Raw genomic sequence first — 11,628 nt, 5'->3', positions numbered from 1 at the left:
ATAATTCCACATGTGTTAATTCATAGTTTTGATGCCTTCAGTGTGAATGTACAATTTTCATAGTCAAGAAAATACAGAAAAATCTTTAAATGAGAAGGTGTGTCCAAACTTTTGGTCTGTATTGTATATTTTTTAATTCTATGTCTATTTGATGTGGAATTAAAGAATTGTTATTTTTATGCTATACTTAAACGATGTGCATATCACTTTATGTGGCTCTTTTCTTCTTTGGTAGTATGAGGGCATATACACATATTCCATGTCTTGGAAATCGGAGGTGTGTACGTCGTATGCGCACTGCTAGCTTGCCGAATAACTACTTAGTGAGAACAGCCTGTTAGCCTCCTGTATTGATCGTCGACCAATCGTGCAATTGTCCGGACGAAAGGGGGCAGCAGAAAGTTGTTCGCTCCAGAGATCACAGTGGGTGGTCTCTGTGAGTAATCGGGATCATGTCTGTGTGCCGAATCAATAACAAATTGGTGGCAGTGGTGGGATATTATATGATCCTTCTGGTGTCGTTCTTCACACCAAACATATAAAACGATTAAAGTAAAATTATCCACAATGTCCAATATTTCATACATTACAGGAAACACACAAAGAAGGAAACATCCATCAGTCTAGAGATACATTCAATACTGGCTGCAGAGAAGATTCCTATAATATAGTGAATATTACCAGAAAACATTTACCTATGTTATACACTGACAAGGATCCAGCAACAAGAAAGACAACTGACACGTGGAGGACAAACACCAAAGGTTTCATTGAATGTGGGAGAAATAAATGTGGTTTGTGCAAGTCTGTGCACAAAGCAAAAATGTCTGCATCTACTAACCATAATAAACCCTATAATATCCGACATCTCATTAGTTGTAGCTCCACACGTCATTGACACCATACAATGTGAAGCTTGTCTGCTGCAATATGTGGGGGGCACGGTCAGACCCTTACGTCACCGCATTGGGGGACACGTTAGGGACGTTCTTGGCCCCACAACACGTAATACATCTCCAGCATCACAACATCTCATACAACACAATAGGGATTAATCACTTTACAGTTGTGGGTATTGAATATGTCACTAGACCAGCTAAGGGGGGAGATTGGTATAAAAAGTACACCCCAGAGAAGCCTTGTGGATTCTGGAATTGGACCCCAGATTCCCCAGTGATATGAAGCTTCGTTCAGACCTTGTATCCATTTACTGAATTGCGTTTTTCCTCTTTTATAGTAATTATACATAATATACACATTATAGATGCAGACACTTCATTCTTCTATTGCACGGATGCTTTTTGTTGTGGACATATGATCATCCATAGGGGTAATGTAGACATACTTGCACATGTCCATTTGGGGCTGGGGGTCTCCGCTGTGCATTAGACCCTATGATGTGTATAAGAAGCCGGTTACTGGTGATTTATTATGTCATGAAGAAGAACTGAACACAAATACCAGGTAGAAACGCAGAGATGTTTTGCTCCCATCTGCTTTTTTAATGTTTCTATGATTTTAATTTGGATTTTTCAATAAAAGTTTTTGTTTTTATTCACACCAGAAAACAAGTGCTGGATTATCAGTAACTTTCTAAGTCCCGTCCATTCCTTCTTCCTCCGAGCACTTCCCATGGATCTCACCAAGCATTGAGAGATGAGCTGAAAGCAATTTTTTCTATAGAGGAATGGCAGACATGGGTGTTGTCTACATAGAAAGCCTCTCATTAAGCCCATGGACAAAAAAGACGACCTACAATCTGCCAGGACACATGCGGAAACATATGAAGATTCCGGGGACTCTATACTCTGGAGTGATGAGACCAAGATAAATGGTTTTGGAACTGATGGCCTCAAAACTGTATGACATTGAAGAGGTGAGGAATACAATGAGAATGCATGGGGTCTACAGTGAGACCTGGTGGTGGCCATGTACTTATGTGGGGCTGCATGAGCGCAGCTGGTGTCGGGGAGCTACAGGTCATTGATGACATCATGAATTTACAGATGTTCTGCTATATGTTACGCCCACTGGTGGCGCTAGTGGATTTGTGGACCCCCTGTGCCATGGACCGGGCCGACCTTGGAGGGGCATAACTAAGCAGCTACCTTGGTGTTCACTGGAGCCTCTAGTGGTGAGGTCAGGCTTGCGCGGCAGGTAGCTGTCAAGTAGAACTCCAGAGTGGTGTCCGGCAGTAGCTGCTGACCCCAGGGGTCAGCTTAGCTGACACTGATTAGGGCTCCATTCAGACTCAGTAGATACAGTCCAGGATTACTGACATAGAGACTTAGGGGTACGTTCAGATACTGGAAGTACCAGGACCATGGGACAATGTTCAGGGCCGTGGCAGCACCAGTGGACAATGTTCAGGGAACTGGCCGCACCAGTGGACAATGTTCAGGAAACTGGCTGCACCAGGACCAGGGAATGAGGAGTTTGGCACTGGCTGCTCCAGGACCAGGGGACGAGGGTACAGGCGCTGGCGTCTCCAGGACCAGAGGACGAAGGTACAGGCACTGGCCTATCCAGGACCAGGGGACAAGGGTACATACACTAGCCATTCTGGAACCAAGGGATGAGGGTTCAGGCACTGGCCACTCCAGGGCCAGGGGACAAGGGTTTAGGCACTGGCCGCTCCAGGACTGGGGAGGAGGTTTTAGGCGGTGGCCACTATAGGACTAGGGATTTGGGTACTAGACTCTGGCCACAGCAGGACCAGGGGCCTACGGACTCAGGACCCTGGCCACACCAAGACCAGGGTACCTCACAACTCACTAGCAGTACACTTTACTAACTAAGGGGAGAGTCTTTTATACAAGATGCCTCCCAGCTATTGGTTGGGAGCCATCTTGCAGGTGTACTACTTATGCTAAATGCCTCTCAGCAACCAGCTGAGGCATTCAGCATAATGCGCGCGCAGCCCCTTTAAGAACAGAAACGCACGCACGTACTAGACGCTGCTGGGAGCTGCAAAGCAGTCACAGGAACTTAGGACAAGGAGAGCGCCAGGAACCATGCCAACGCCGGAGAGGTGAGAGAGTCTGCGTCTTTGCATAGAGGGAGAAGGAGACACCATGCGAGGGCGTCGGCATCAGCGTTACACTCTATAGTGGAAGAAAAAAAAATGCTGCCATCACTCCATGCCCTTGATAGACCTCCACTTCTCCAAAATGACAATGATCCAAAAGACACATCTAAGGCCACTGTTGCATTTCTGAAGAACAGGGTGACAGTGATTCAGTGGCCAAGTGTCTCCTGATCTGAACCCAACCAAACACCTATGGGGAATTCTGTAGAGACAAGTTGTCATCGCTCCATCCAGCATCCAGGCTCCAAGAGCTCATTATCGAAAGACAGAAAAAAGATAGATGTAGTATTATGTCACTAAGTTGTTCATTCCAGGCCTAGAAGACTTGGTGCTGTCCTTAAAAATCATGGAGGCCATACAAACTACTAGATGTAGTAGCTTTTAATGTGGGTGTACTCATTTTTGCACCAACTAATTTGAGTAAAACTGAAGATTTTGTAATGAGAGTTATATTATTAACCTTACTTTCATTTTTTGATTACAAAAAAAAAATGTTCTATGAAATTCAGTGTTGGCAAAATGTTAGAAATTCATTCAGTGAGATATTAAATAAAATCTTACTTATCAAAGGGGGTGTACTCATTTATGCTGAACAATGTTTATTAAATGTATTAAAACACAGTGAACATAATTACAGTTTCTTTCCCGTATGACTTCTCTCATGTTTTTCAAGATATGATTTATATATAAAAGATTTCCCACATTCCAAACATGAATACGGCTTTTCTCCTGTGTGACTTCTCTGATGTCTAATAAGATTCCCTTTAATTGTGAAGGACTTCCCACATAGTGAACATGAATACGGCTTTTCTCCTGTGTGAGTTCTCAGATGGGTAAGAAGTTGAGATTTATGTGTAAAGAACCTTCCACATTGTAAACATGAAAAAGGTTTTTCTCCTGTGTGAATTCTTTGATGTTTAACAAGCTCTGATTTACTTCCAAAACATTTCCCACATTCTGAACATGAAAATGTTTTTTCTCCTATATGAATTCTCTCATGTGTAGCAAGGTGTGATTTATATATAAAAGATTTCCCGCATTCTGAACATGAATACAAATTCTCTCCTGTGTGACTTCTCTCATGTTGCACAAGAGTTGATTTTTGTGCAAAACATTTCCCACATTCTGAACATGAATATGGCTTTTCTCCTGTGTGAATTCTATGATGTTTAACAAGACCTGATTTATCTCTAAAACATTTCCCACATTCTGAACATGAATATGGCTTCTTGCCAGTATGAATGCTTTGATGCCAATGAAGATGCCCTTTACCTGCAAAAGACTTCCCACATTCTGAACAGGAATATGGCTTTTCTCCTGTGTGAGTTCTCTGATGTGAAATAAGACTCCCTTTTACTGTGAAAGACTTCCCACATTCTGAACATGAATACGGCATCAGTCCTGTGTGAATTCTCTGATGTCGATTAAGATTCCCTTTACCTGTGAAGCATTTCCCACATTCTGAACATGAATTCTCTCCTGTGTGAATTCTCTGATGTTTAATAAATTTTGATTTAGCTGTAAAGCATTTCCCACATTCTGAACATGAAAATGGCTTTTCTCCTGTGTGAATTCTCACATGTATAAGATATTTTGATTTATTTGTAAAGCATTTCCCACATTCTGGACAGGAGTATGGCTTCTCTGCTTAGTGTTTTCTTTGTATTAAACAATCAGAGCTTTTGGTAAATTGCTTGTCACACTGAAATCTTATATCCACTGTGTCACCTGGAATTGTGGTAACAATGTGAGATTGCTCAGGAGAGGGTTCCTCATGATCAGGAGGATTATAGGAAAGTGAAGTACTGTGAAGCCCAGGAGGTGCAGGAAGGGTGATGAGTAGTGTTGAGCGAACATGCTCGACACTGCTCGGTACTCGCCCGAGCATCACGCTACTCAGGATGTTCGGCGAGCACCGAGCATTTCCGGGTTTCTCGGGCGGGAGCTCGGGTCTCCGCCCTGCATGTTTGGCGCTCTTTACAGAGCCAATGAACATGCAGGGATTGCCAGCCAGTCACTGTAATGCTGCAGCCATGTTGGTTGTGGGCATTACAGTGATTGGCTGGCCGCACAGCGTCACCTCGAGTATTTCAAACGGGGCGCCGCCATCTTGGACACAGTCGCTCCGGATTAGACAGTGTAGGGACAGCGCTGCTGATTTAGGGAGAGATATAAACTGCGAAATAGTTAGTGTAGGGTCTGTAAAGGCTGCCAGAACAAACAAAGAGTCCTTTTCAGGACTAATATCAATCCCAGATACCAGGCAGGCAGGCTGTATAGGAGACACAGTGGTTATACCAGTAAACGCTGCATTACAGTCCTGTGTGCTCCTGTTGCTGAAATTGCTGGACTTAGCACCAGGTGTCGGGGGCCAGGAAAAATCCTTTTTTTTTTCATCTAAATCCTCCTTTTTTTTTCCTCCTTCACACTGTACAAATACCCGTCTTATTAACCTTTTGGTGTGTCCCCCCCCCCCCCCCAAAAAAAAAGCGTGTCTCTGATTTTTCAGACACAAATATAACTGTTGAAAATAGTCTGGTGTAGGCTAGAGAAACAGAAGTGTTGTTTTGCACTTCCACAGTTCAAACCTCTGTATTATCCATTTTGGGCCATTTGTATCTAAAAAAAAACAAAACAGTTTGAGTGTGTCGCTCACTGTTCAGCCGCAAATATCTCTATTTAAAAAAGTGTGGTATACCCCAGTAAACAACAACTGTGGTTTTGCCATCCCACGGTAAAAAAATCTCTATTATTCAGCTTTGGGTAGTTTTTTCCGTAAAGAAAAACAGTAGTGTCTCCTGACTGTTGTGACACAAAAATATATCTGTTGAAAATAGTCTTGTGTAGGCCCGACATCCCAGTGTGGTTTCGCAGTTCCACGGGTCAAATCGCTGTACTATCCAGTTTTGGGCCTTTGGTATCTAAAAAAAAAAGCAGTTTGAGTGTGTCGTTCACTGTTCAGCCGCAAATATCTCTATTTAAAAAAGTGTGGTATACCCCAGTAAACAATAACTGTGGTTTTGCCATCCCACGGTAAAAAATCTCTATTATTCAGCTTTTGGTAGTTTTTTCCGTAAAGAAAAACAGTAGTATCTCCTGACTGTTGTGACACAAAAATATATCTGTTGAAAATAGTCTTGTGTAGGCCCGACATCCCAGTGTGGTTTCGCAGTTCCACGGGTCAAATCGCTGTACTATCCAGTTTTGGGCCTTTGGTATCTAAAAAAAAAAGCAGTTTGAGTGTGTCGCTCACTGTTTAGCCGCAAATATCTCTATTTAAAAAAGTGTGGTATACCCCAGTAAACAATAACTGTGGTTTTGCCATCCCACGGTAAAAAATCTCTATTATTCAGCTTTTGGTAGTTTTTTCCGTAAAGAAAAACAGTAGTGTCTCCTGACTGTTGTGACACAAAAATATATCTGTTGAAAATAGTCTTGTGTAGGCCCGATATCCCAGTGTGGTTTTGCAGTTCCACGGGTCAAATCGCTGTACTATCCAGTTTTGGGCCTTTGGTATCTAAAAAAAAAAAGCAGTTTGAGTGTGTCGCTCACTGTTCAGCCGCAAATATCTCTATTTAAAAAAGTGTGGTATACCCCAGTAAACAATAACTGTGGTTTTCCTCTTCCACGGTTCTAATCTACTCTTTATTACCCTTTTTCCATTGATAGTGCAAGTGTAAGCTATTTTACTTCATTTACAATGGGCAAGGCGCGTGGCAAGGGACGTGGAAGTGGACGTTCTGGTGATGGTTCGTGCAGAGGACGGGGCCGTGGCCAAGGTGAAAATGTGCCACAACCAACAGCCACATCTTCTCACTCCCACTTCTTGACCGAATTACTAGGGAAGCACAGAACAACACCAGTATTGAGAACTGATCAGTGTGAACAGGTTATTAATTGGATAGCAGATAATACTTCCAGTTACCTGGGCACCACCACCTCCGGTCTGTCTTCCACACGGTCAACTCTTAGTAGCCGTGAGTCTCGACCGCATACTCCTCCTCACCCTGATACTCCTTCCTCCCACCATGCCGAGTGTCGTCAGACAGCAAGTGATCCCACACTTGGACACTCTGAAGAGCTGTTCACTGGTCCATTTCCATATTTGGGCCCCTCGCCTGATACGCTTGAAGTGGTGGAAGAGGAGATCCCATGTTGCGATGCTCAAATATTTGAACAGCCACGGCCACAGGAAGTCGACGTTGGCAATCTGTCACAAGAGGTGGACGATGACGAGACACAATTGCCAGGAAGTGAGGAGGAGGTGGATCGTGGTGCGCAAGTGGAAGAGGAGGAGGTGGTGGATGATCTAGTAACTGACCCAACGTGGAAGGAGGACATGCAGAGTGAGGCCAGCAGCACACAGGGGGAGGGAGGCAGAGTACCCCAACAGGCAGGAAGAAGCAGTGTGGTGGCCGCAGACAGAAGGCAGGCAACCGTTCCCCATAACACCAACACGAGGGACGTTGCCAGTACAAGCGGTAGGTCTTCCAGAGTCTGGATTTTTTTTAAAGACTCTGCTGATAACCCCAAAAAGGCCATATGTTCCACCTGCCATGCCAGCATCAGCAGGGGTGACAAAACTACCAGCTTGACCACCACCAGCATGATCAGGCACATGGCAGCAAATTACCCGACTTTGTGGGGCGAAACCCAGGGTCCACGACCAGTGTCAGCGAGTGTCACCACTGCTTCTTCCACTGTTGTGCGTGCAATAGAACCCCCTGTTGTGTGTGCAAGGCAATCCCCTGTCCATACTGCATGTAAAGATGCCCCCTCCTCTCAGTCTTCACTTGTTATGGCAGTTTCTCAAGAAACAGCATCAACGTCCACGTCCACGTCCCACTGCAGCGTTCAATTGTCCATATCCCAGACCTTTGAACGAAAGCGGAAAATCGTAGCTAACGCCCCACAGGCAACAGTCCTAAATTCGCACATTTCACGACTGCATGCATTGGAAATGCTGCCTTTTAGGCTGGTGGAGACGGAATCCTTCCGCAATCTTATCGCGGTGGCCGTCCCTCGGTACTCGGTCCCCAGCCGACACTATTTTGCCCGGTGTGCCATCCCCGCACTACACGTGTCCCAAAGCATCTGCCGTGCCCTCAACAACGCAGTTACTGGGAGAGTCCACCTGACAACGGACACATGGACAAGTGCTTGTGGCCAGGGATGGTACATCTCTCTGACGGCACACTGGCTAAACATAGTGGAAGCCGGGACCCAGTCAGACCTTGGGACAGAACACATCCTCCCCACACCGAGGATTGCGGGCCCTATGTCAGTGAGAGTTGCCCCCACAGTGTACAGCTCCTGCGCATCCTCCTCCTCCTCATGTTCAGCCTCCATCTCAGATATCACCACATCAGTTACAAGCTGGAAGCATTGCAGTACTGCCTCCGCCAAGCGGCAACAGGCTGTGCTGAAACTCATAAGCTTAGGTGATAAACCTCACACTGCTTGTGAGTTGTGGACAGCTGTGAAAGAGCAGGCAGATCTGTGGCTGAGACCGCTGAACCTACATCCCGGCATGGTCGTGTGTGACAATGGCCGTAACCTGGTGGCGGCTCTGAGGCGAGGTGAGATCACACACGTACCATGCCTGGCTCATGTGCTTAACCTCGTGGTTCAGCGGTTTCTTAAATCGTACCCCGAGTTGCCAGATCTGCTCGTGAAAGTACGCCGCCTGTCAGCTCATTTTCGCAAGTCGGCTACAGCTTCCGCCGCCCTTGCTGTGTTGCAGCAGCGTTTGCAGCTTCCGGCACACCGACTGGTGTGTGATGTCCCCACACGTTGGAACTCTACCCTCCACATGTTGCAAAGGATTTGTGAGCAGAAGAGAGCAGTTGTGGAGTACCAGCTGCAACAAGGCCGTCGATATTCAGGTCAGACTCCACACATAAGACCTCAGGAGTGGACCTGGATGTCTGACATATGTACCATCCTGACAAACTTTGAGTAGGCCACCAAGATGGTGAGTGGCGATGACGCCATCATTAGTGTCAGCATCCCACTTGTCTGTCTTTTGCAACGCTCTCTGCAGAGAATTAAAGTGGAGGCATTGCAGCCCGAGTATGATGAGATGGATCAAGAAGCCGTAGCGGGCGATTACACACAGCCCAGCCTCATCTCATCCCAACGTGCATTGGTGGACAATGAGGGAGAGGAGGAGGAAGAACAGGAGCTGCTATCATGCGTTGTAGACGGTAGTACCTGTACAAGTGTCATACAGTCGGTTCAGCGTGGGTGGCCTGAGGACATGGGGGAGGAGGAAGAGGAGGAGGAGGAGAGCATGGTCAGTCGTCATCTTGGTGAGGACACGGAAATCTTGCCCGTTAACAGTCTGGCATGGATGGCTGACTTTATCTTACGCTGCCTTAACCGTGACCCTCGCGTTGTCAAAATGTTGGGTGACAGTCATTACTGGTTGGTGACACTTGTAGACCCCCGCTACAAGGAGAACTTTCACTCTCTTATTCCTGAAGTGGAGAGGTCTACAAAAATGGGGCAGTACCAGAAGGCCCTTGCTGCAGAACGCTTAAAAAAATTCCCATCTAAACACGCTAGCGGCAGAGGTAACAGTTCGTTGCCCAACCAAGGCGTACAGGCGAGAGAGATGCAACTCCAATCCAGCAGAGGCAGGGGAACACTGTCAACGTTCTGGGACAGTTTTCTGACACCCGCCCAGCTTACAGGCTCTGAGGCGCAGGGTACTCTCACAAGGAGTGGAAAGTTTCAAAAGATGGTGAGGGAGTACCTTGCCGACCGTACCAGAGTCCTCCGTGATTCCTCTGTGCCTTTTAATTATTGGGTATCCAAGCTGGACACTTGGAATGAACTCGCTCTGTACGCCTTGGAGGTCCTGGCCTGCCGCTAGCGTGTTATCGGAGCGTGTTTTTAGTGCCGCTGGGGGAATTATAACTGATAAGCGCACTCGCCTGTCAACTGACAATGCTGACAAGCTGACCCTTATCAAAATGAACAAGGGCTGGATTGGGCCAGACTTCTCATCACCACCAAATGACAGCAGAGTAACATAAAGTCAAATCCACAGTGTTATTTCGGGAGGTGTATTCACATGCACCGCTTCACATCCACACATGGGTATACGCTTCCTCGTTTCGGCTGTTTTATCTTCTTCTCCTTATCCTCAGCCTCCACCACCACTATACCACCAGGGTGCCAGCATTGCAAGTTCCTCCGTCCTTATTTTTGGCAGCTTTTGCTTGCAAGGCATAAGCAAATACTATGGGACACCCACTCCCCAATAATGGGACTTATGTTTGTAATAAGCTGTACTGCATGGCTCTTGTAAGGGGCATTGCAAGTTGCTCCATCCTAATTTTTGGCAGCTTTTGCTGGGAAAGCATAAGCAAATACTATGGGACACCCACTCCCCAATAATGGGACTTATGTTTGTAATATGCTGTACTGCATGTGACGCGCCCCCTGGGCCGTGTGTACACGTGTGTGGGATACCCGGTGCCGGGTCTCTGGGGTCTGTAGTCTCCGTGGCGGTGACCCGGTCCCGTGGCTCAGGCTGGTCAAACCAGTGGCAGTCTTTCTTAGGTTTTGAGGTTAATTGTCCGACTGCGCCACCCGTGGATTGCGGTCAGGGAGTACCACCGCTGCGAGGCAGACCGCTGAGGCTGGTGTTGTGTGCGCAGCATAGAATGGGATAACTCCCCTCGGGAGGAGTATAGCCTCAGGGCAGTGAGTGTGGATGATGGGGGTGATGGTGCACGAGCGCAGCAGGAATGACTCAGAGTCTTTGCAGTGCAGTTCAGGGTCTTTACTGATGATTATAAGGTAGACCCTCCCGGGAGTACTGGCTAGCATAAGAGGCCAGGTCAGTCTGTGAGCAAGCAGGAGTTCCCCTGGCCAGGTGGAGTTGTAGGCCTCCCCGTCTGTCTGCACTCTTCCTGGCTACCTTGCTGTAAGCGGGTAGAAGTAGCCCACGTCCCTGAGTGTACCGTGTAGTGCTCACCCGTATGGCTGGTGACTTGGGGCCTTCTGTTAGCCTCCGCTCCACGACGGCGGTGCTGGTCCCTTGCTTGTGACTGAGCCTCTGGGCTTCTATGGCCAGAGGACCTGAAATCCCCTGCCGGCTGGTTTCTGCTGCTGGATATATAAGTCATCGCAGCTTCGGACTCCTGTGTCCGGTTCCTATTGTCTTCTGCCAGGGCGAGCTCTGCTCAGCTTCCAGCCCCTGGTCTTTAGCTCCTACAGAGCTCCTTGCTGTTACTTTCCCTTGCTCTTACTCTGACTCTGACTGTTCTCTGACTCACTCAACCCCGCCCCAGATCCAGTTTATAAGGGCAGAATTCTCCCCTCCCAGGATTGGGGCAGGAGGATGTTGCATGTTTAAGGGATCCTGACCAGGAAACCTCCCACTTGCTCTCCGACGTAATATCTCTATTACTGTGGTGACCAGACCCCTGGGGTGCCACACATGGCTCTTGTAAGGGGCATTGCAGTTCCTCATAATTTTTGGAAAGCCTTCCATTCACTGCTTAGGCCAACAGTGCACGGGAGACCCA

At 47.1% G+C, this 11,628-nt stretch overlaps 1 protein-coding gene across 1 annotated transcript in view; it reads right to left on the bottom strand.

Moving 5' to 3' along the window:
• Nucleotides 1–3,719: 3,719 nt before the first annotated feature.
• LOC141274380 (uncharacterized) overlaps nt 3,720–11,628 on the bottom strand; it is a 60,517-nt gene continuing 52,608 nt past the window's right edge. The window contains exon 10 of the mRNA XM_073686301.1: nt 3,720–4,528. Coding sequence (XP_073542402.1) covers nt 3,720–4,528 — 809 coding nt within the window. The remainder of the gene's footprint in view (nt 4,529–11,628) is intronic.

Source organism: Phyllobates terribilis, unplaced genomic scaffold, assembly GCF_046119375.1.
Source record: "Phyllobates terribilis strain yellow unplaced genomic scaffold, ASM4611937v1 Scaffold_1__5_contigs__length_1240528914, whole genome shotgun sequence".
Classification (NCBI taxonomy): domain Eukaryota; kingdom Metazoa; phylum Chordata; class Amphibia; order Anura; family Dendrobatidae; genus Phyllobates; species Phyllobates terribilis.
Note: the sequence above shows the minus strand (reverse complement) of the source record. Positions and strands in the feature narration are given on the sequence as shown.